Source organism: Fistularia commersonii, chromosome 5 (genome assembly GCF_037954325.1).
Source record: "Fistularia commersonii isolate RoL2024-O1a breed Wild chromosome 5, RoL_Fcom_v1.0, whole genome shotgun sequence".
Taxonomy (NCBI): Eukaryota; Metazoa; Chordata; class Actinopteri; order Syngnathiformes; family Fistulariidae; genus Fistularia; species Fistularia commersonii.
The window spans coordinates 20,967,068-20,993,066 of NC_141288.1; the positions used below are offsets into that span (position 1 = coordinate 20,967,068).

At 49.1% G+C, this 25,999-nt stretch overlaps 1 protein-coding gene across 1 annotated transcript in view; it reads right to left on the bottom strand.

Annotated features, from left to right (window-relative positions):
- The window catches only part of plxna4 (plexin A4), a 238,610-nt gene that overhangs the window by 194,338 nt on the left and 18,273 nt on the right, over window positions 1-25,999 (bottom strand). Inside the window, exons 2-3 of the mRNA XM_086147306.1 lie at window positions 21,817-23,166; window positions 4,177-4,359 (exon numbers count right to left, since the gene is read on the bottom strand). Coding sequence (XP_086003432.1) covers window positions 4,177-4,359; window positions 21,817-23,061 — 1,428 coding nt within the window. The 5' untranslated portion in view covers window positions 23,062-23,166. The remainder of the gene's footprint in view (window positions 1-4,176; window positions 4,360-21,816; window positions 23,167-25,999) is intronic.

Below are 25,999 nucleotides of genomic sequence, written 5' to 3' on the forward strand. Positions count from 1 at the left end.
ATACGTGTCCGCGCAGGCGCGCGCGGCGCATGCTAATGTTTGGCGTGACCAGATGACCATGAACGAAACCAAAGCCCACAGGGGGTCAAGGCTTTCCCCTTGACCTGCTGCGGTGCACTGACCCGGAGTAAATGGGTTTAAACCTTGCCCAGTCGCAGCCTTTTATCCCCACCGCATCTCCATCTCCGTCTTAAGCTACAGACCGACGCGCACCGGAGCTGGACGGCGGACGGGCCGTCGGAGGCCATATGCTTCATTCACTTCCAATGGCGGGAGGCGGCCATCAAAGAGCGCCTCTCGCTGCGACTCCACTCAGCCAGAGACAGACGGAGGGAGGGAGGGAGCCAGATGAAGGGAAGGGAAATTATGAGTAGAGGGCAAACAGAGGTGGACGTGGAGGAGGGGGGCAAAGGACGGAGAGGCGAGGAGGGGAAATTGTGTCGGAGAGCGAGGAGGCTCTTTGATTCAGATGAACCGCTGGAAATGAAAGGTGTGTGCGGGTTCGCTTCTTCTGAGATACGTCAGAAGGCCAAGGAAGTGTGTGCGCCGAGGTCCGCTTCCACCGCATCGCCAAATTTTCCCGAGTATTAAGCCGTTAAAAGTCACCGAGAGAATTTCCTCGGGATGTTTTAGAGAAAACCCTTTCATCTTAATGCCATCGCACTTACCTCCTAAGTATTCCCATTGTGCGCCGCTTCCAGGTCCTTAGTTATCATTTCCGGTGGACAATTTGAAACGACCTATAACAGGTGCTTAAAGAGAAGCTAGCCCGCGTAGCATGAGGAAATTACTGAATCTGTCCTGATTAGATAGGAGGGGACGATTTTCAGGACGTGGAAGTGAATCATCGATTTAGTCCGGTTCTTCTTACCAGGGAGTTTATTCCTCTGTGAGCGACCTAAAAGAATACGACGAAACAAGTGAGGAGGTATCAGAGCGAGGCCTGGGGCAGGAGGTCACGGCTAACAGGAAGGTTTTCTGACAAATTCTTGAGACTACTTGTATGCTTGGGACAACTTGTATGCTTGGGGAAACTTGTATGCTCGGGGAAATGTTTGACAACCATTTGGACCTATTAATTTTGGAGTAGAACGTTGATTTGTCCATCTCTGAGTTTATCCTGACCGCCAAAGCTGTCGCATCCAGTCACCACGGGTGACCTTCAGCTCATACCTGGAGATGCCAAAAGCAGTATCTGCCATCACAGAAGCTGCGCCCTGAAAGAGTTGACCAAAGTCCTTATTAGCTCTTTCTCTTTTCCTTTAGCCACGGCCAGTCACCTGGTCTCCATCCAACCTTCTCCTCGCACACCAACCAGACTTCTTGCTTCCTAAACCTCCTCTCTGGCCTTCATCTGGACCGCCTGCCCAGCAGCTCCAACATCCATGTCCAAACCATCTGGGTGTGACCTGATCTCCAGAGCATCTACCATCCGCTGTCCCTGGGATGGCCTCCTTGCCGATCCTCTCCGTCCTCCTCGCGCCCAAAGAGGAGCCTCCACATCTTCACCTCTGCCTCATGTCTTCTTCTCAGAGTCTCCAAAACAGACATGGTTCTAGTTAACACTCTTTTATCACCTCTAACACTTTTCTCCAGCCGCTCCAACCTGCTTTCACACATCTCTCCACCTCTTCTCCACCTTCTCCATCACTGATGACCCTCAGTACTTGAACTGCTCCACCTTCTTCATCTCCGCTGGCACTCTTGTACTCTATCTTTGCAGGGCTCACCTCCACCTCACGAGACGCTCCTCATTAGGGAGCGTGATTTATTGATCGCTCCTCGGGGTCGAGGTATATTTCCGGTCGTCGGTACGGTTTGGAAACACGACCGAGTCCTGGTCGGTATTTATAAGTCTCTCCGGCAGACTTGTATATGAACTCCCCTTTACATAAAACAATTTTAACAAGCGAGCCCAATGTAAGTCAGCCGGATTCCCGGCCGACCCGAATTCATGATGTCATAAATGTTTGCCTGTAAACACTCGACGGTTCGCTCACATCGGCGCGTTAAATCCCGTCCGCTTTCCTTTTTTTTTTTTTTTTTTTTACTGTAATGCTTATTTACACAGATTGATGTGTTAGTCACTGCGCCGTAAATAAAAGAGTAAGAATGCGATGGAGGACGGGGAGTTGGAGATGAAGCGGGGGAAGGTGGAGGAGTGCGTATAAATCAAAATCCATTAGCGGAGGGGTTATAAAGTCACTGATAGAGGAGGTGGACTGATGCTCGGGCCTTTTATTGTTGTGCTGTTGTCTTTTATTGCCAGTGATGTCATCTAATGGTATACGCTTAATGACAGGGGAGGGCTACTATGTACATAGGAGGGGAGATCGGCCCGTAATCGAGCGTGTGTGTGTGTGTTTGTGTGTGTGTGTGTGCGTTTTGACGCTCGTGCCCGCGGCATGAATCGCCACGTGTTCCAATTAACGTCAACTTTGAGTGAAAGCAACGCCGAAGTAATGCACACAGAATCCGTCCGAGTAGCGAAAATGTGGGTTTTTCCACGGTTACCCTGGAGATAAACAATAATGATGGATCCCTGCTGAGTGAGCGTGTGTGTATATGTGTGTGTGTGTGTGTGTGTGTGTGAGCACTCTCTGCTCCGACGTTGCGGAAGCAGCCCGAAACCACTCCGCCGACAAAGAAGCGTCAGAGAACGGAAAGAGAAGGAGTCGGTCTTCAGTTCGCCGTGGACTTTTGCTCACCTTTGCCGCTCTTGACGCCACCCCTTCCGTCATTCACTCATTCATTATCTGGATGGCCCGTCCTGCACTCGGGGTCACGGGGGGGTCACGTATCTCCGCTCGCTTTGGAGATACGCCCCGGACCATCGTAGGGCCCACGACCGTCCTCTCTGTCACGTTCAGCCATTCATTCGCTCGGTCACATGACATACGAGACACGTGGCCATTCACGTGTCTGGGCCGCTGAAGGTCTCCGGTGAAGCTCCTGCATACGGGAGGAACCTGGAGGAACCCCACGCAGATACGGGGAGAACATGGAGACCCCCAAACAAAGGCCACCAAACAGAAACCTTCTGGCTGTGAGGTGGAAACACAAACGCTGCCGCCCAAGATGCCACTTCCAGTGACGTGGTCTTTCTCAGCCCAATGAAATCACATGGAGACGTGCATGTTTCTTGGCTTGCGGGAGGAACGTGAAGGAACCCCAGCAGACACGGGGAGAACATGGACCTTCTGGCTGTGAGGTGGAAACACAAACCCTACATCCTGCATTCTATCTCGGTCTGATTTTCCCTCCCGCGGCTCGACCTTCCCCAGCCTCCCCGAACCCGTCGGCCTCGCCGCCCCCACAATTAGTCTCAGCCACGGCCTTGCAATCTGTGTGTGTCTGTGTGTGTGTGTGTGTGTGTGTGTTTACGGGGAGGTAAAAGCACTCGGGCCACGGAGCGTCTATCGCACCTAGCAGCACTGCATCATCCCATTAGCCCTGAAAAGCCTTCCACGCAGCGGGGGGAGCACGGGGGCGCCTAAGGTGGAGGCCGAAACATACCAAAAACCAGGCTTATCCAGGGCTGTTCAGCCGGGAGGGGAAAAATCTAGCTTAGCCAAGAAGGTTGGACGTTACGAAGAGCGTGACGTGTTTCTCAAGGGAGGAACGACTTTTGGCCGAAGACGCTTGAAAAGGAAGCCCCGCCAGACGGAGCAGGGAAAACAAAAAAAAAAAAAAAAAGGTCTTTTTTCTGAAACGTCTGGTAAAAATGTCTGAAAGCGTTCGTCGTCCGATCCCGCGCCGGAGGAAACGGATGAGAAAACGATCGATTTTGTGGACGTGCCGATCGGCGCCGCCCGACGAGTCCCGCAACCTGCTGACTCGCATCGCATCCTTTCCCTCGGAGGAGTCGACGGCGAAGGGGAAGCACAGCGGATACTCCACATATCAGGGTGCCGAGAGATACCAGATAGGCTTGGCTGGAGGAATCAAACCCTCCGCAGGGGCTCTCCTGCACCCGCCTTCACTCCAAACACTCTCCAATTCCATCCTTGCCTTTCTCCATCTATCTCTTTCATGCACACACACACACACACACACCTCTTCCTCCTGCGAATACGGCCGACTCAGCTTGTTTGACTGAAAGTCAATCCGCCTCCATCCCCCCCCGCAGCTACTCCACATCCAGAAGGCCGGAAACCAAATCCTCAGCTGTCTTACCTTCTTGACTCGCCCGCTCTTGGTGCCCACGAAGACCAGCGAGTGGTTCTTGTAGACGTAGGCGACCACGGAGGTCATTTTGTCCACGTTGTCCGAGAAGAGAGGCTTCCCCCAAACCATCTCCGACACGCCCAGCGGCGCGTTCATGTCCAGGCCGCAGAAGTCGTCGTCGATGGTCAGGAGCTGCGGCGGCGGCGGCGGGGGAGAAGAAAGACGGGTTAGTGTCACATTATGATTCGGCCGCAGAGTTACCGGAAAGAGGGGAGCGCAGACTCTTCATCAACGTTCTTATTAATTCCTTCCTTTTTTATTTTTTAATGGAAAGAAAACATGTCTCTATTGTGGTGCTTCCACGTCACAGCGAGAAGGTCCGCGGTCGGTTCCCCGTCGGTGGCCTTCATGTTCACAGCGTCTATGTCCTTCACCGCCTGGGGTTCCTCCGGGTTCTCCGGGTTCCAAACACATGCAGGAGGTTCATCGGAGGCCCTGCGATGTCCAGGCGTGTGTCTATATTTAAATTTTCTAATTTTGTTGTGTTCCATATGAAGTGTCAGTGAGACGGTGAACACTTGCACCGCATTTTTTTTCATGGTTTGGCTGATCATGCGACTCCTATATTAAATAATTCTTTTTTAACATTTTCTTTTTTTTATCTTTATTGCATTTTATTAATCCCTTGCAGGAAATGCATATTTATAAACAATAATATCCAACAATAATGTGTCATTTATAAAAATCAACATATATTTTCATGTTTGTTTGCATGCCAGTATCTGCCGCAGTAGAAACAACTTTTTGACTTAGCGAGAAACTGGTGAGGGACCGGCGAAAAGCAATACTCTAACTGCAATAAAGAAAACAAAAAAAGCGAACCAGAGTCGGCGTAGTTACTCAGAATGAGGATTTCGATGGATTTGGAGTGAGATGGAGAGTTTGGTGAACTAGTTATCAGAATAAGATAGCAGACACCTATCGGGCCCGTCGTTCTCCTTTCTGTTGTTATTACCATAACTTTCAAGGTGAAACGTCTGATCTTAGTCTCTGATTTTCTAAAATAAATGAATAAAACACGACTCGTAGTCCCGTGAGACGTATATATGTGTTTTTTTTTTCTTCTTCATGATGCCTGGCTGGTGCGACTTGTACTTTGGACAATACGGTGTGTTTACGAACGAGAGGGTGACGGGTGTGTGACGGGCCGCTGCAGGGAGGCCCCGCCCCTCGCCCGATAGGCTCCGCCCCTACACGATGATCACGAATGAATGTCGGCGTTGTCAGTTTAGCATTTTAGAGAAGCACTGTGAGATAAGAGTGAAAGAACCTTCACATGCCAGCCGTCATACGGCATGAGGAACATCGAGTAGAGACGATTCCCGAACGCCTCCCAAAGTGACGAGCAGAGAACGCCGGCGACGCGACTCAAAAATAAGATGCAAAATGATTCAAAATAACGTGACGCTTCTTCACGAAGCGGCTGCCAGACGGGAAACCGGGAGACGTAGAATTATTCTTTCACTCCACGCCGACTTTAAACTCAAGCTCCTGCCATAAAATGTTGGGTTTCATGTCTTACCGTCACGGCATTCCACAATTTCACGGCCGATTTGTGCCGAGCTTCACCGTTCAGAGAACATCCACGCGTTCTTTCTGCTGCCCTCAACCTTCCGAGGTGTTGAGCTTCTGCCCCGCGAGGCCTCTCGCCTTGCCGGGTATCGCTGAAAGTCAAAGACTCGAGCCAAGAGGTGGACAGATGTAAATTTGACAAATGGGAGCGAGGCGGCCGGAGGCTCCAGAGCGGCCGCTGATGACCGATGGCGAGGTGGATCTGGATGAGGACCACATCCTGCGCCCAGAGGGTCGCGGCAAGGACATTATGTAGATGCCGTTCACGCTCGTGTAACTAAAGACGACATTTCTCATCCGTTTCTATTTGCTGAGCTGACCGATGTTTCCCAGGAGCTTGAGATGAGCGGAGAACCTGGTCTACGTTCGGATGGAGATCTTCTCGTCGTGGCAACTGGAAACAGGGTTCGGCCCTCGTCCTGAAGGCTTCTTCACTTCTAGGGAGTTTCCCGATATAACTGCCAGGTTTTTGGGCGGGTCTAAGTTATGGTGTCTTGTTGTGTAAGCGGTATAGTTGCTGTGCAGAAGCTAAGCTATCATGCTAACGGGGTTGTTGTTCATTGGAAGAGCAACCTTTTGGGATGAGCTGGACTGGAATGTGAAAAGGTGAAGCTGAAAGAAGTGAAACCTGTCGGATGTCATGGACTGCAGCTCGGGTGGAAGGCACCTGGAGCTGGTTCTGATGCCGGATCTTTCCATGAAAAGGAAGTTGTATAGGCGGTTCTATTTGGAAACTCCCCACAGGTCAGTCAACTGAGAAGAAGCCTCCGGGATGAAACGTCTTCACGTGAACAAATTCAAGTCCAGTTCCGACGACAAGATTTCCACAAGAATCCACCGTGACCTGGAGGACCGAGAACCTCCACAGACGACCTGGTCTACAGATTGTTGTTTTGGGAAAAAGCTGCTCGGCTAAAATCCAAAAACCAAGAGCGAGCCATTGTCTTCATTAGCGAGCCGTCTTTCCGCGCCACGAGCCGCCGCCGCCGCCGCCGCCGGTTCAAACGCAACGCCGTCTTTGCAAAGATCACATCCTCCAGAGGCTCCGGCAGAGGATTGTTGAATGCTTCCTCAAAAGATGTAAAAAGTGACACTTCCCTCAAGAGCAATTACTTTTCAAAGAGCAAGAAGTGGCTCCTGTAATTGGAAATCCCTCCGAGTCGTCCCACCTTCAGGAAACGCACGGCGGCGTCTTTTGGAGCTCCGTAGCCGGGTACGGCGGCCAGCTTGTAGCAGCGAGGTTGAATTCTTCACCCTCGACCCGCCCGCCTTCTCAGCTCGAGGCTCCGATAAATGTCTCATCGCTTCATATTAATTGCTAATCAAGGTGGCGGGACGGCGACGGAGACTCTCGTCCTCTCAGGAAAAAAAACCCTTCATTGGCAAATTAGCGGCAACTGGATGAGGTCGCCGTTCCTGGCAGCGATCCTGGGGACGGACGGACGACCGGCGCGGCGCTAAACCCTAAAAATAAAACATTTCCCTGCACTTTATCAGGAAAGCAGCGACTTCTAATGGGAAATAATTACTTTTTTAAACAGAACCTGACAGCTTGAGCTTGTTATACACACTTATCTCAAAGCCAGCTTATTTAGATAGATAGATAGATAGATAGATAGATAGATAGATAGATAGATAGATAGATAGATAGATAGATAGATAGATAGATAGATAGATAGATAGATAGATAGATAGATAGATAGATAGATAGATAGATAGATAGATAGATAGATAGATAGATAGATAGATAGATAGATAGATAGATAGATAGATAGATAGATAGATAGATAGATAGATAGATAGATAGATAGATAGATAGATAGATAGATAGATAGATAGATAGATAGATAGTATATTTCCTCCGGTGGATATTTCACGACGCACAATTGAATTAACTTGGGATCCACCGGGACATTAATATATGCAGAGAATGAGATGTATTTTAAATATATATACACATAATGTGATGGTTATAAAACATGTATGCAGAATGAGATGCGTAATTAACTTAACACACCGGGAGGGAATAAACACATATACAGGATGAGATGGATGTAATATATGTATACACCGATCAAGATGGGTAATTGACTTAATTTACACACTAGGAATAAATATGAAAGATATATGTAAACATGTAGAATGAGATGGCCATGAAAAATACATTAAAATGTGACGTCATTAACCCTCTCAGGCTCAAATTAAGTTGTAGTTGCAGGAAAAATCTGATATTTGGCTGTCGCAAATCTGCAACATCTGCCTGGAGAAGGTTAAATATACACACTTAATGTGATGGGTGATTAACTTGACTTATAAACTGAGGATACATATATGCACAGAATGAGATGGATATAAAATATATATTTATAGAATGGGATGCACATAAGTTATATATATGGATTCAGACACTTAAATTACCAGCTGGGAAAAAAATATGTAAAATCCAGGACTTTATTACTCGACTTTAGCCGTACATTAGTATTTATTATGGGATATATTCTGCACTTCCACCTGTCTTTATATTTCCAACTGGGAGGCTCGCACAGGAAAAAAAACAACTATCTCCCGGTGTGTACGTGCACGTACGGCAATAAAGATCTTGACTTGACGTGCACACAATGAGATGACTAAAAATACACTCCTGGATTTTAAATATACGTGTATACAGTATGTGTGTGTGTGTGTGTGTGACAGAGATGTTTGAATATGACGGGATGGAGGGCTGGAGACGTCCGAGGCACCTGCAGCCCAGAGACATGAGGGAGGAGCATCGGGGCAGCTGGAGATGTTGGAGGAGCCTCCATGCAAAAGGAGACGCTGGACCTGCATGACTGCAGTCGGATGGGTCGTAGGTGCAGCTGTGCACTTACAGATGATGGTGGTGCCTCAGAGATGCAGGAGGTGCCTCAGTTAGAGGTCTAGTGAGATGCAGGAGATGCCTCCAAGATGTTTGAGGGGCCTCACTTAGAGATGATGGAGGTGATTTAGTGTGTCCAGATGCAGGAGGTGCCTCGGTTGGAGATGATGACGGTGCCTCAGTTAGATGTTGATTGTTATTTAGTGTATTTAGATGCAGGAGGTGCCTCTGAGATGTTTGAAGGGCCTCACTTAGAGATGATGGGGGTGATTTAGTGTGTCCAGATGCAGGAGGTGCCTCAGTCAGAGATGTTTGAGGTGCCTCGATGCTGTTCTGTCTTGGACTGAACCAGGGCAGGAGAACGGTGCATTCTGATGGCACCAGACAGGAACCAGTTCCTGGGCCGTTCCTTCAGACGTCTGAAGCGAAGCTGCTTTTGAGATTGTGTCAATATTTGTGTGAATATTTTTAAAACTCATCAAACTCCTAAACCTCTGTGCAGAACACTGCTGCTATCTGGGTCCATCTGAAGGAGCGGCGCACCAGCGTGCAGTGATGTTCTGCCAGCATCCTGGGAATCCAGATCTTCAGACTAAACCAACAATTTGGACGTTTTCCTTATCGCGCTATTTTCAGCTGGTTCTCATGGGTTTTCCGACATATTTCCAGCGTGTGTGTTTTTAAGTGGTACGTAAGCGTCCCGGCCCGGGTCTGCCAAGGATATCGGCCGGCGTCCCGGAGCGTACCGAGAGACCGAGAGAAAAGACAGAGGGGCGAGAGAACAAAAGTCTGGGCGTTTGGACGGCGGCCAGGCGCCGAGGCAGATTCAGGTCACTCTCAGCCGTATCCATCTCCGGGTTCCTGTCCGGCTGCCAGCGGCGGCAGCGGCGGCACAAAGGAAGCGGTCTTCTGGACCGTGAGGAGGGATCAGCAGATACGGAGTGGCGAGGAAGGAGAGGGGGCGGCCGGGGTCCGCCGCGCCGTAAGAGAGCCACGTTCAATGCGATTAGCGGCGACTGAAAAGGATCCGCTCTCCAACGCGCTCTGATGCGCGGCCTAATCTGGACTCGCGCCGTCGCACGGCTCTTCTCCCGCGTTGGCTCGGATTCAGAACGTTAACGACACGCTCGTCGACCCTCCCGGATTCATTTCCGTACGCCGACCCCGCGCGAGAACGTGTTTTCCGGCTAGCTCCTAACCGGGTTAGGTTCCTTCTTGTCGCAGACAATGGAGGAATCAAATGGAAAACGCCGCTCTTTGTATCCTTCCGCTCTCGGGTATCCGGTGTCGCACGCCCGCCCAGCTGCGCTAAACGGCTGCCTCGCCAGGATGATTGGCGGCACCGGAGAATTACGCCACGGTTAAGTGGGTTTCCGCAGCTCCTCGTAAGATGAGAGGCGAACATTCAATTTCTCCGCGAGAAAACACCGGCTGCATGATTCTATAAACAGTCATTACTCGAAGGTAGAGCCGATGAGGTCCGCGAGGTCTGTAATATCCCGTGATGAGAAGCTCCGTGACAAGAAGCACAACGTTCGGGACCCGACGGTGTCCTCCGCCATCTTACTGGAGGTGTTTCGCTCAGCTGACCGAACAAACAGGTCACATGATCGGTGGTAGCTTCCAACCGGAGAGCAGAGGACTTAACCCGAACACTTGATGTGTTAATGGATGCATGTATTGCCGTTAGCTAAATGAAACGTGATGTTCTGTAAAGCTCGACATGCTAGCATCTGAACGGGGACGTTTCCGCGAGCTAACTCTCTCAGTTGGTGCTTGGAACTCGTCCTGGATTTAGACCTATTTTCCAGGGTTTTAATTTCACTGGCCGAGTCCTTTTTTTCCAGAAAACCCACACATTGAGCAACATGTGTTGAATGAAATGATGAGCAAGACAATTATCTCAAGAAGGTGATGCTATTGGTTAAAAGGTGCCCGAGGCCTTCATGGTCGGCATCCATTGTTGTAGAACATGATGACAAATATCTCTCGGCCTCGTCAAGTCAGATGAGAAGAGATGAGATGAGAACAACTTAATTTATCCCGAAGGAAATTGTTGTGCCGGAGTTTCAAGCAAAAACATAACAGTAATAGATAATAGTAGGACGGACGGAGAATAAGAACGTCTTAAGAAGGTCTCAAGTACAAAGATTTGAAGATTCCCTTCGGCTGAAGGAAGAGGAGTTAAAAAGTCTGATAGCCTCAGGTAGGAAAGACCTCCTGTGGCGTTCAGTGGAGCTCCTCGGTGGTATCAGTCTACGACTGAAAGAGCTCTGACAGGATGTCAGTGTCCATGCAGGGGGTGATGGACGTTCTCCATGATGCTGAGGAGCTTCTCTGACACCTGCACCACAGACTCCAGCTCCACTCCCAGGAAAGACCCAGCTCTCCTGATGAGCTTGTTGAGTCTGTTGGCGTCAGCTGTCTTGATCCTGCCGCCCAGCACACAACAGCTAGAAGATGACGCCGGACACCAGCGAGTGGTAAAACATCTGCAGCATGGTCCTGCAGATGTTGAAAGATCTGAGCCTCCTGAGGAAGAACAGGCGTCTCTGACCCTTCTTGAAGATGGCGTTGGTGTTCAAAGTCCAGTCCAGTTTAGTGTCCAAGTGGACACCCAGGTACTTGTGGGTGTCCACAGTGTCCACTTCTGTACCCCTGATGGTGACCGGGTTCATGTGGGTCCTTTGTTTCCTTAAATCCACCACCAGCTCCTTTGTCTTAGACACATTGAGCTGCAGGTGGTTCAGTCCACACCACTCCACAAACCTGTCCACCACGCTCCTGTGCTCCTCCTCCTGGCCTATGGTGGCGCCTGGACTCTCCTCGGGTCTGGTCAGACCGAGAGAAGATCGCGGTACATGTCGGCTCTCGGCTCAGAGCATACATGTCCAGCCACCACCACGAGATCGGACGCTGCGCCGCTCCGACTTCGCTCGAAACTACCGACCCGGTGCTTCAGGTGGAGTGTGAGCGCTCTCCAACTGCACAGTGGAGACCATTTCAACAGGCTGGAGGAAGCAATAAACGCCTTTCTGAGGCTTGACATCTCAGGTGAGACGCGCCATCAGTCTGAGCGGATCTGCATAGTTATGAAGCGCCAACGACAGCGCCGTTGTGAGCGGACGTGCACGACGTCGTGCGCGTCCGTATGAGACAAAGCGGGAGAAACGCGGGACATTTGCATATATTGCATCGAGCGTTTGGGTATATTGGGCTTCGCGGGCGCTCCAGGAATAAAGGTGATTTATCACGCCGTCTCCTCGGCAGGTTTCAACGTCACGGAGCAATAAAGGCTCCTGATACTTTGTGCATTTATTTTGCAAAATAGCAGGACCCTTTGCAGAGCGGCTGCCATTGATCATGAATATTAGCTTGAGGTAACAACGGGAGACCAGGGGAGGCGGCGTGATTGTTTGGAAACCACATTCAAATGCAAGCGATGGAGAGAGATCGGAAATTCACTTCTCATTGCGAGTGCCTCGAAGGTATCATCCGGAAACTTGGTTTGACAAAAAAAGAAAATATTTTCATACCCACTACAAATATGTGACAGAATCCAACTGATTCTTGATGAATGGCTGTAGATTTTAGATTATTGGGCTTCTTCAATCACGCAACGATCTATATGAATTTCGTGTATTTGGCAATAATCTTATATCTTTTGGAAAATTGCACTTATAATTGAACAATTGGAAAAGACGGGGAAGCGAAGGAAGCCATCTTTTAAAATGGAACGAAGGCGGGGTTCTCAGATATGACCTTTCACCTACAAGCAACACACACACACACACACACACCTTTAGATCCGTGTGCACCCTGCAGCCACCTGTAGAGGTCCAGAGTTCACCTGGGCCTGGCTCAGGCTAACAGCCTTCTTTAGCCACATTAGCACAAAAGCCCCATTCAAAGCAGTTGCGGCACAACAACGCGCTCATGAACGCAGCGAACGCTCTGGTCCTGGACCCGACAGTGATTGCCGGTCCTGATCAAGATCGGTCAGAGTTGATTTGAAACACGAGGAAACGGTTTTATCCGAACGCCGTCTTGGGGAGCGACCGCAACGTATCTCCGTTCGGAAAGGTCCATCCATTACGAGAATAGGCGGAAGCGCTAGCTGTTGTAAGCGCTGTTCTTTTGGTGATTTTTTTCCAGCAGCTCCCGTTGTTTGACTTTGACAAAGTAATCCAATAAATAATGTAAAAAATACAATTCCCGCATGCAAATTTCAAATTCAAACATCGCAGAACATTTTGTTTGCGAGCGCGGCGGAGGAACACGCCGATAGGCGCCGTTTGTTCGGTGCTCTTTGGGTACGGCGTGCTTTGTTTACATCCACTCTCACTTTTATGCTCATTTTAATTCCAGTTTCCAATCCAATCATTTCCATGTACTATAATTGCCTGGTTCTGTTGCGTCACACGTGACTTCAGGTCGGGTCGGGGGAGCCGGTCGGGCCACGCTCGGGTCGGACTCGCGTCTAAAAACGTCCTCCGGTGGGAACGGATCGGCGACGTAACTCGAGGAGCCCCTGTGAGAGGAAGTACTTTCCCAATAACCACTCAAAAACAAGGCGGGAGGATAAATGGAGCGGCCCAACTTTGTTAGCATTTGGAGCTAGAGAGAGTGAGGATACACACACACGCACACACACACACACACACACACACACACACACACACACACACACACATACACACACGCGCTTAATCGGAGAATAATGATATTGTGATGGATTCTGACCTTTACCGAGTGGTATCATGTACGGAGATTTAATTAGTGGGCCAGCAAGCAAGCAAGATAGCGGATATGATAGAGTGGGGTGAAGTGTGTGTGTGTGCGTGTGTGTGTGTGTGTGCAGTCTGGATATTCTTAATGAATCTACAAGGCCTTCCCTTCCTGAGGATGTGGCCTCGACTGAGTCATCACCAGCAGCCGGCCCGTGATTAAGCCTCCCAATCAGAGGCAGAGGAGACGGCGTGCCGACCAGACGATGGCATTTAAGGGTTGATTCGGACGGGAGGGAAACGAATGTGAAGAAAAGAAGGAGGGGAAGAGTTTCTTTCAAGCCGAGGACGGGAGGGGCGAGAGGGAGGGAGACGGATCGGGAGAAAGACTCAAAGAAACAGCCGAGTAGAATAATCTAATTAATTGGAGTGAATTCAGAACGTGGAGTCGATAGCACATGACAAATGTGGAAGAATAGCCCGCGGCGTGTTCGTTAATGACGTGTAATTAATGATCATTAGCGGGGAGGATGAGGGGGACGGCCGCGGCCTGCTCGGGACTTACACGTGACCTTGTAATTTCCCCCATCAAAGTTAAGGGTGTGTGTGAAGGGAGCGCTTCGCGCCGCTCCGGAAGCCACCGGGGGACGACGAGGAGGGAGGGCGGGAACTATTTTTACGTGGCGAGGGCGGGCGGGCGGGCGGAGAACGGCCGATGAGCGATGCGTCGGGAAGAAAAAGCGGAGATTGGATTTATTGTGAAGCCGGCGGTTTTGTTGTTTTTCTGCTGACGCCGTCCCTACAGGTCACACGCCGCTTCACAATGATCTATGGACGCCGGGCCTCCGCAGGCTCACACTGTTGAGCAGGCATTATGGAGCTCCACCGAGCGTGGACGCTTTGGGTTTTTTTTTTACTTCTGGTCTCATCTTCTCCGGCGCGCTTCCGCCCGTCACGCCTCCGCTCGCACCTCGCCGCCGTCTCATCGCGCCGCTTCGACCGAAAGCCTCGTAAAGACGGCGTTAACCGTCGCGGGTCTAATGGGAGGGAGTGTTGCCGTGCCGTCGTACCCGGACCTCCACGCTCACAACCGCTGCTATACATAACCTTATTGCAAAACATGCATCACACACACACACACACACACACACACACACACACACTGTTATGTGGGTTGAGAATAAGTATAATATCACTATAATGTCACTTGACTTTATACAGCACATAGAACTGTATCTGCACATGTATATTATATTTATAAAAAGCCCTCGGCCGAACCAAAGGTAGAGGAAGAAAAAATCGGTTGAGGATGGACTTAATTATAAAAACATATAAAAATATATTTATATAATATACATACATACAGATATACACATTTATAGATATATAGGTTAAGGCAAGAAATCAGTTGAAGACGGACTTAATTTTATAACCTTAAAACACTTTATAGCCTTGACTTTGACACTTTATACTTTTATTTGTATTTCTTAGTCTCCCCCCTTTTTTTACTGTTTTTTACAATTTCCTACTATTATTTATGATCATTATCTTTTACTTGAAACTCTGGCACAACGATTTCCTTCGGGATAAATAAAGTTGTTCTTATTCTTATAAAAAATATATTATGTGTAAATATATCTATACATTCACACAAACACACACACACACACACCAACATACATACATAAATACGTGTGTGGGTGTATGTATTGTACATTTTATATATCATGTACACACACAAAAAAAAAATCATGAAGTTTTATTGGAGAATATAAATTTTGCCCAGATGTGTAAATGAAGGAATAAATGTTTGTCTCTATATGTGGCCCTGTGATTGACCAGTACCACACAGAACTCATATATATATATATATATATATATATATATATATATATATATATATATATATATATATACACACTGCTCAAAAAAATAAAGGGAACACTTAAAAAACACATCCTAGATCTAAATGAATGAAATATTCTTATGAAATACTTTGCTCTTTACACAGTTGAATGTGCTGACAACAAAATCACACAAAAATGATCGATGGAAATCAATTGTATCAACCCATGGAGGTCTGGATTAGGAATCACACTCAAAACTAAAGTGTAAAAACAAACTCCAGGCTGATCCAACTTTGATGTAATGTCCTTAAAACAAGTCCAAATGAATCTGTGTTGCTTCCTGAGTGGACACTATGATTTCACACAAGTGGGATTGACTTGGAGTTACATTGTGTTGTTCAAGTGTTCCCTTTATTTTTTTGAGCAGTATATATATATATTTGTTATCTGCTAAGCCCAGGCAACGGTTTAGAATAAATGAAATGAAGAAGGAGGACTTAACTTTTAATCTAATAGGGGATTACTTGCTATAAAACATTATCCAATCAATGAAATCCTCCATGTCTCTCGGAGGTGAGACGTGGACAGGTGGAGATGTGGAGATTAGTCCACATGGAAATTTGTCAAGACAAAAAAAAAAGCTCTGTCCCAAATCCACGCAGACACACTAATTCCGTCCGGGGTTAAAGTACACGGCGTGCCGTGCCAGAGAACGCCGGACGTCATTGTGGGCGGTGCATTTGTGTGTGTGTGTGTGTGTGTGTGTGTGTGTGTGTGTGTGTGTGTGTGTGTGTGTGTGTGTGTGTGTGTGTGTGTGTGTGTGTGTGTGTGTGTGGTTCTCAATGTGCTGTTTGAGCTGCAAATAAAAGAAAAACATCAGCAGGGTTGAAAAAGAGCCATGAAAATGTGAAAGAGATTAAACAAGCAGGCATTTAGATGGTTTAAGATGGATGTGGTTCATCATTTCGGTGAGAAGATGCAGCAGAAACATCAAGTTCCCTGACCTTTCCAATCCCGTCTGGGTTGCAGGCACCACCGCAGATGCTCACGTGGTTTTGGACCTTCAACCACAAACTCATCGGGTTCAAATGGCAACCTTCTAGTTTGAGCCCGAAGACACGACGACCTTCTGATTGGAGTTACGCTCTCTCGACCGACCCATGTGGAGTCTCCATGTTCTCCATGTGGGGTTCCTCAGGGTTCTCCAGGTTCCTCCCACAGTGCGAACACATGCAAGAGGTTTGCAGGAGATCCTCTGCAAGCGGTTCTGCATCGAACTCCAGTCACGACGATCCTGCCGGAGGAGGTTTTGAACTCTTTCCTCAGAAAACGGGCTCTTCAGGCCCCTTTTATCTCCATTAACAAATGAATTATTTCCGCTAACAGAGCAGCGATGGAGTCAATATCCATGTTTTCTTCTCTGTTTGTTTGTTCTTCTTTAACAAGTGAAGCGCTGATCAGCGCAGAGAAAACCCACAGCGGTAATGGCTGACAGGTTGTCCTTGTAGCCAAAGTGTGAATATAGCATTTTGCTACGTATGAATGTGTGTGTGTGTGTGTGTGTGTAGAAGTCTTTGTCTTCGTGTGTGTGTGTGTGTTCACAGGTCTGTCCCTTCAGCTGGGCTTCTTTAATGAGGCCACAAGGCTATACATCTTCCCCCTAATTGGAGGAAAAACATATCATGTTTGAAATAAAAGAGTTTGAAAGACGGCAGAGAGAAAAGTAAGAGAACATGATGTAAGAGAGAAAGAAAATGAGCAAGGAGGAGCTGAAGGAGCTAAAGGAGCTGAAGGAGCTAAAGGAGATGAAGGAGCTAAAGGAGCTGAAGGAGCTGAAGGAGCTAAAGGAGCTGAAGGAGCTGAAGGAGCTGAAGGAGCTAAACGGGCTGAAGGAGCTGAAGGAGCTAAAGGAGCTGAAGGAGCTGAAGGAGCTGAAGGAGCTAAAGGAGCTGAAAAAGCTAAAGGAGCTGAAGGAGCTAAAGGAGCTAAAGGAGCTGAATGAGCTAAAGGAGCTAAAGGAGCTGAAGGAGCTAAAGGAGCTGAAGGAGCTAAAGGAGCTGAAGGAGCTAAAGGAGCTAAAGGAGCTGAAGGAGCTGAAGGAGCTGAAGGAGCTGAAGGAGCTAAAGGAGCTGAAGGAGCTAAAGGAGCTGAAGGAGCTGAAGGAGCTAAAGGAGCTGAAGGAGCTGAAGGAGCTGAAGGAGCTAAAGGAGCTGAAGGAGCTGAAGGAGCTGAAGGAGCTAAAGGAGCTGAAGGAGCTAAAGGAGCTGAATGAGCTAAAGGAGCTAAAGGAGCTAAATGAGCTAAAGGAGCTAAAGGAGCTGAAGGAGCTGAAGGAGCTGAAGGAGCTAAAGGAGCTGAAGGAGCTGAAGGAGCTAAAGGAGCTGAAGGAGCTAAAGGAGCTGAAGTTGCGCGCCGTCGCCGGTCGGGACGAGCCAAAAAAACGACGCACACCCGGTAGCGGGAAAAGACGTGGATTCCTGGAAGAAAACCGAAATCGGACGCTGCGGAAACAAACGGTCAGCCATCGCTTTGGTTTGATCGTCCCCGAAAGAACAACCAAAGCACCTTCTGCTGGACTCAAGTGGCCTTTTCTCCTGGTTTCAGCGGACGCCAGGCGTTCCCTCCTGTCCTCGGGGTCGCGGGGGGGGAGGGTCTGTGATTGGACGAGAGGCCGGAGGTCACCCTGAACCGGCCAATCCCAGGCGTCCCCTAACCAAACATACAGCCCTTCACACGTCTGAGGAGGTTCTCAGTCATCCAGGTCATGCTCAAATCTTCTTGTCGTGGCAACGCAACTTGAATTTCTTCACTTGAAGACGTTTCACGGTGAAATTCAAAAACAGCCATTCGTCCTCGAGTTCTACACTTTCGGGCGACGTCGGGTCTCCGATGAACCTCCTGCATGTGTTTGGACTATGTGAGGAACCCGGAGAACCTCAAGGAACCCCACGCAGACACTGGGAGAACATGAAGAGTCCATGCAGAAAAATCCAACCAGCAACCTTCTGGCTGTGGGGTGGAAGCGCTAACTACTGCAGCCACTGCGCTCGCCTGCTAGCTGTACATGCAAAAGGAAAAACAGATAACAATGTGACTCGCATCTAAAAGAAACCTGAGCTCGGCATCAAACGCTTCATTAATTGGTGTTTTTATACTTCATCAAGAGTGCGAGGTGTGTGTGTGTGTGTGTGTGTGTGCAGACAAGAGTAATCTCGTCCGGCAGGGTCTAATTTATGCAGCGTCGGCGGCGATACTGTGGCACACGCTAAAATGGCATCATTCCTCATTGCTAACCCCTGCGTGCTCCCTCACACACTCCTTCTCCCTGCTGACGCCTCCGAGCAGCCATGATTTATCAGCTCCTCCGGCCGCAGACAAAGGCGCCCCGGAACGCTCGCCGCGCCAAAGACGGATTCGGAGATAAACACTCGATTCAAGAGCGACAACGCACAAGAGGGTCAACGCCGCGGTGACGCGAAGGAGATCCGACACCTGGAATCCGACCGTCAACACGCAATCAATTTTTTTATGTGTGGACGGATAAAATCTCAGATGAGGCTCTCGTGGAAATGAACGGCGTCCGGCCCGATAACGGGAGATGATCCCGGCCTCCGCCGTGAATCTATCAACGAGGCCTTCGGTTGACTTTGGTTCAGTCCTCTCGGCCGTGAAACTACTTTTATCATCTTCAGCAACATGGAATTATACTTTGGTTTTTCCTGGAATCGAGAGAAAGAAGCCAAGAAGGTTCTTCTGGTGTCTCAGGAACCCAGGAGGAGATGCCGGATCTACTGCAGGTTCTCGCAAGACACCCGCCCCCATTTCTTTTACGACTATCAAAGCTATTATCGTACCCTTTCGGCTATTAGCGTGTAGCTGTTAGCACCCTGAGTAGTACTGGATCTTTTACCCTTCCCGACCCTCATGCCCTCGTGGTCTCCAGTGCCTGGTCGGGGCAGAAGGCCGCCAGCATCGGGCCGGGATATGAAACTTCACACACACTTTACCAGACCCCTTGAGACCAGGACTTCATTTGCTCCTGAGAAGGCTCCAAAAGGAGAATGCTAACAATACAGCGTTTCGGATTATCGGTACGCTACGGAGTCTACTTCTGTCTGGACCGAACCGGTCGAGGCAGTGATACGTATCTCCAACCCTGCCGACATCACTTCATCCGCCTTGAGACGAGGACTTCGGTCGCTCATAACATGGAACCAGCAAAAGGAGATCACTAATAGGACAGTGTGTCCGATTACCGGTATGCTTCGGATTGTCAGCGAGACAGGAGTCTGCGTCAGTCTAGACCAGGGGTCGGCAACCCATGCAGCTATTTCATCGTTACACTGCAGCTCCCAGTGGCTTGGGAAAATAAATTATAAATATTTAATTGAGGAGTATTTCATTTGTGTTAATACATGTTTTTTTTTTACTTTTAGTTCTAAGTTGGAAGATTATTGTGATCTTGAAATATTAAATAAAATCATATTTATTATTTTTCGCCGCTCAAAATAACGTCACACTGGCGGAAGCCGGTAAAGTCCCGATTTGCAGATGCTGTGCGCAGAAGTTCAGGAGCAAAAGTCCCATAAACCAGGTAAAATAGATATTTATGAAGATATTTTGCAAAAATTTATTTTTTTATTGTTTACTGACACAGTGATTTTTTTCCCGATTTATTTTTAAAATTCAGGTCAAGGCTCCGCGACACGCTCTGAAAGCCCAAAGCTCAAAATGAGTTCATTACATAAATAAAATTTAATTTTCTCTGTAATACTTTGTGAATTTCAGAAGCAACACACTTGTTTATACAAAGTGTAAAGGTAATAAAAAGTGGTTCAGTGGTGCCTTTTTTTTTATTTTAGACGTCAAAAAGTAATTGCGGCTCCCAGTGTTTTCTTTTCCAAGGAAACCGGGTCCAAATGGCTCTTTGGGTGTTACGGGTTGCCGACCCCTGGTCTGGACCGAACCCGCCAGCATCGGGCCGGGATCCGATCGCCGCTGCCCCTGAGTGTTCGCTCCTCGGGGAACTCTGAAAGGGGGAACTCTTAAAGAGTGGCGTCCAGAGCTGCTCTGCATGCAGAGCCTACAGAGCTACGATTCGTCACGAGGAGCAGAAACAACCGGTGTCCGAGGGTAAATCCTTTTAAATAGCTTTGGGGTCGGCAACCTTACATGTACATCGTGGCGTGGGTTTAAGGAAAAGGAGTATTTTTGTGAGATTCCCAAGGTTTTCTAAACACCAAATTGAGGCCGGTTTAGCGCGGGGAAGAACAAGAGTGTGAAATCAAATGAACCAAACCACTGAATCTCTAATTCTTTTTATGGGGGAAATGGACTTATGGTAATGTGGCTGAGCGTTCGGCTGCATTGTTTCAAAGGGTGAGCGGATTAAGAGAGGCGTCGGTGGTTAACATCACATAATAATGAGATGGGACGTGAACCCACCCAACAACAGAGTGTTCATGAAGACCCCCCGCGGCGCTCACGGGCTCATTAGAAGCTCAAGCTCTCAGAGATACTCATATGCCACAGCCAATCACCTGCCTCCATCTGACCCGCTCCAAACCGGGCATCCTCTGTTACGTCAGCATTTATTAATATTTAGCAATATTGAAAGCACTACTTATCAAGACCAGCGTGGTATTGTTTGAAAGACCAAAGATTCTTTGGTGAAATTACTTCGGCTTTCGCTGGAAGGACGGGAAAATGATAAGCGGTTATTAATAAATCCCTTTTTTCAAAGAACTAATAATTTATTGAACAGCAGCGATCGTCGGTCCGGAGCCTCCAGAGCAAGAATGCAATTATGCAACGCTTTGCGTCATCGGAGGACAGCTGGAGACAAAGACTTTGCGGAGAGAGGGGGGATCGAGGGAGGGGGAGGCCCGGGGTCGGACACGGAGGTTGACCTTCGCCTTCGGAATCGCCGCATTTGCAAATTCTAAAGACATTCTCAAAAAACTGGATATTTTTACAGTGCTGAGCGGCGGTGAGATTCACACTGACGACGATCAGGGTGAACAATTGGTCAAGACGACACACAGTGTGTGGTACTTAGAAAATAAATATCTTATGAGGGCACCGATGATTGGCTGGACCGAAAGAGAAGCACCCGCACGCCATTGGTCTCCATCCACTTTTGGACCGCTAGAAGACACATCAGCCCCCCGGACCTCGCTCGTGGCTAATCCTGATGATTTTATGAATCTGGTCCTTTCCAAATTCCCCACCAAAACAGCATACAAGCATACAAGTACAGGCCTCGGTCCGTACTTGTATGCTTGTGATTCGGTGATTCCTGTACTTGTATGCTTGGAATCGGTGATTCCTGTCTATAGAAGTGACTTTCCCATGGCCGTTTCCCCCCAGAAAAAGCAAAAAAAAAAAGCAAAACAGATTGGATGAATTTCAAGCAGTTCATGCGCAGCACCTGCTGTTGTGCCAGGGTTAACACTTCAGGTGTTACAGCAGCAGAACGCGTGCCCTTCCAGTTAGGTATACGCTCTCCTACTGTTCTTATTAAACATGCGATCGGGCAAACGCGAGCCAAGGTCACAAAAATTTGTGTCATGTGCATCCCACTCACCGCACTGCTGCAGGGAATGTCCTTGACTTTGAGCCAAGCCAGGTCCAAGGTGCCCTCTCCCTTGTAGCACGACTGCAGCCTCTCCTTGATTTTCTCATTGATTTTCCGCAGGGAAAAGACACACAGTGCTGAGTACTGGGAAGCCTGGCGCGGTCGGCGTTTCTGACCCTTGGAGAACACCGCAAACAGGACGTCGTCGTCCGGCGCCACGTCCAGCGAGCGCGCTAGAATGGCGCCGGCTTTAGACAAGTAGGCCGCCTCCAGCAATCTGTACTCCACATTCCCGCTGATGCATCCGATGGGCACCTCCACGTAGGAGTTGAAGGCGGTGTCCGCCTTGCACAGGCGGACTATCTTGGAGGTGTAGACCTGTTCTCGGCCCGCGGAGGACGATCCGGTGGTCGGCCCGCCTCCCATTTCGGGCTGCAAAGTCAGGAAGTAGACAAAGTTCCCGCTGGCGAACCCATAGATGTAGTAGATGTCGAAGTCCGGGATGACGGTGAAGGTGTCGGAGGGAATCTTGATCATAGAAGCGACAAACTCATCATGGAAGACATAGGCGAACATGCCATCCTCCTCTGAGTTTCTGGCCAACTTGCGACTGGAGATGGTGGGGAAGTACTCTGGCTTGCCGTCCACGGCCGTGGCTACAAACAACATGTCGGGAGAGGCGTTGCCGTACGAAACGATGACGCCGAAGACGGAGCCGCTCTCGTTGACGCCGGAGAGGTAGTGTTCCTTCTTGTGGGAGGGCTCTCCCAGCTTGAAGAGGTCGTCCAGGCGAAGGAGTTTGCAGATGCCCTGATACAGGCTGCCACACGCCAGCAATCGGTTTTCCCGATAGTCCATCAGAAGCATCTTGTTGACGTTGTTGGTCAGCGTCAGCGGCTCGCTGCAGGGTTGGACGATCCGCGGCGGGTAGCACTTGCGGTTGTCTTCGTCCGGTCCGGTTTCGTGCGACACCTGGACCTCCAAGCCCGGAGACAGTTTGTAGATGCGGTTGACGGCGCCCAAATACACGTTACCATTTCGGTAGTCCACCGCCAAATGGTTAAATGTCCATTCGGGGTTCTCGGCGCGAAACGATGCGTACTCCTCCTCCTGGAGAGACGCCGTGATGATCTGGGAGCCGGAGTTATGAGCCTGTGAAGCTTGGACCACCGTCTGGGACGTCACAGGAAGCGCCAACGCGGATAGAAAGCAGCATAGAAAAAAGCAGGTCCGTGTCCGAGCGAGGGACGTCATGGCTGTGTAGAGGCTCGGGGGCGGCGAAGGGCGGGAAGGAGGCGCGGTCCAATGCGGTCGGCCAATCGCGATCAAGCCCCCGGCGAGACGGAGAACATCACGCACCTGGAACGCAGACAATGAAAAGTCAGTGAACGCTTCTTGTCGTACGCTCTAATCAATCGGCTGTCTTAGTTTTGGTTTTGTTTGTTTCTATCCGACAGAGTGGAGAAGAGCATTTAAGAGTGCGTGATGGGAGGACAACCGATACGCTTGAATGAAAGTAAAGCGACCGGGGGATCCTTTACGTTTCCAGGGAAGAAGCGCTGATGAGGCTGCGGCCGGTAGGATCGCTTAATGAGCCGAGGACAGGAGCCGCGCAAAGTCTCCGAGGAGGTTATCAACCTGGCTCTGCACCATCGCCGTGCACGGACACGTGGCCTCGTCTGAATCCTGCTTTCCTTTCTGCTGCAACCGCCTCGGCACCTAATTGATCCTCCCCTCGGAGTAACAATTTGCACGCTATGGCAATTCTCTCTCGTCTCCCGACGGGCCGGCTCACCTGCTGACACTGCTAGCGAGGACCTTTTTTTTTTTCCCCCCTCGCTCTTCTTCTTCTTCTTCTTCTTCTTCTACAACCAACATACAAGCGGAATCACAGAACAGGAGGTTGATGTGCAGAAGAGGCACAATTAGGGAGGAAATGCAAGCGGCTGCAAAAACCAGCTTCCCCACGGTCCTTGGGTTGTTTGCAGAGTCTCGGCATTCTGCGTACGCCACGAAGATTCTCCACGGAGCGGCTCGATTGTTCCGCCTTTACGCCGTCGGAGCCGCTCGGCGTACAGATCATAAAGAGGACGTGACTTTCCCGTATACGCCGCGACCGCCCGCCGTCTACGCCGATCTTCGGACGCCCCTTGATCGGTGTGAACATTTGCTGTCGATAACAACCTTCGGGTTGGCGTCTGAGAAATCGCCAGCGCCGCCAAACGCAACCTCGGTGCAATCTCGCCGATCATCCGCTCGTTTCCTGACAGACGAGGGGAAAGACGGGGACGGCGCAGGCAGCCTTTTGACATGTGACAAGAACAACCAGAGGATGACGAGACGGAGGAGGCGACGCCGCTCAAGTAGCGCCAAAGAGTGACTCAATTATTACAATGAACATGTTGGAGGAGGAAGACGAGGAGGACGACGACGACGAGGGGGCAAAACTACAAAACAACCCCGAGGTGCACGTCGAGCAGGGCGTCAGCCGCCATCCCGTCGGCGGGCGTCGGAAAAGAGAAACGCTGATTGCCGTCATATTAAGCCGATATGGCGGCGGCCGCCCTTGACAGAGGCTGCAAAGTTCAGCATTGAGGAAGCTAACGCTAACCCCCAAAGCGCGGCTGCGAGCTAATCTCCCGCCGGGTGACCGTCATGGAAACCGCTCCTCCACAATACCCGGACGGCCGCAGTCAGCAGTTAATACAGAACATAAAAAGAGTGGCGGCGCAGAGGCGGGAGACGGAGACGGGCCATTATATCTTCACATATTATCACAAGCATTGAAGCCGCCGCGGTCGACCGGCGAGATCCAGGGAGAAGAAAGGCTGCGAGCGGTCTACCTTAAACGGGATTGCGGATTTGAATCAAAACATCCCGATCAGAGGTTTCCTGAGGTTTCCTGTGATTCTCGGCGAAAAGCAATTATTTTTTCCCCAGATGAGGGGGCGAACCCGTTCAGCCGCCGCTCGCCGTTCCGGCCCGTAATTAAAGCTCACTTTGACTCAGAGGGTTTGTATGGCGCTTAGAATGCGGCTCATCCAGCCAGGTGTTCGTCATCCCCGGCTCCGACTGCCTCCCCGGCCTATTTTCATCAAACAAGTTGTAATTCGGATGATAAGCAAAGAAAATGAAGTGATTATGTTTCGGCGCGAGGACAAAACAGTGCATGCAAGGCCACGCTGGCGCTACCGTCAAACCTCGCAAAAACGAGGCTGCTCTCGTTATTCGGTTGAAGAATACGAACACAGAGGCAAACGTTCACCCTCTCACACACACCTTATGTCACATGTGTCAACCTCATTGTATGTGGGAGAACGTCTTAAAAGGATTGTCTGCATGGAACGCATAACAGCAAACACACGACTTCAGACACACCTATATCTTGACAAATGGGCACCCATTAAAAAATATTTGGAGAGTTGAAGATATTATTTCTATTTGACTGAGTTAGATTATTTATTTATTTTTTTTAATTTCTTTTATTTTTTTTATTTTTATTTTATTTTTCGCTTGCTAGTGAGGAAATAAGTGACCTATAAAGAATATTGTATAATGTGTATAATGTGTTATGAGGTTTTGTAAGAATGTGTGTGACTCTGTTAAGGAACTTGTTCTAATAAATGTTCAAAAAAAAAAAAAAAAGGATTGTTCAAATAAATTAGTGAAGCGCGTGCATTGACCGGAAACATCAATGAGATTTTTGAACAAGTGGAATTAGGAAATACAAATTATGTCCAGGAAGAGAAAAGCTGCTGCAGATTTAAGGCTGTTTCAAGAAAGATGGGAAGGTCAAGACATGTTTGAGCTTCAAGGAGAAAAAGCGGGATGTCGTTTGTGTTATGAAGCAGCGTCGGTCGTTTAAGAGTACCATCTACGTCCGAACACGGAGCTAAGTATGCTAAAGTTAGCCTGCCAGAAAAACAACACATTGTCCAAGTTCACGAAGGCGACCGCAGCAGCGAAAGCTAGCTTTGGAATATTTCAGCATTTTACATTTGGTTATATTTATAGTGTTCCCGTCCCAGGTGGCCCTTTGAGGGCGACCATGACACCGACGTGGCCCTCGTCGAAAATAAGTCTGACACCCCTGCCTTGTATGAAGACGTACAAAAAAGGGGGGAGAATAAGAAATACAAATAAAACTGTAAAGTGTCAAAGCAACAAGTCAAGGCTATGAAGTGTCTTAAAG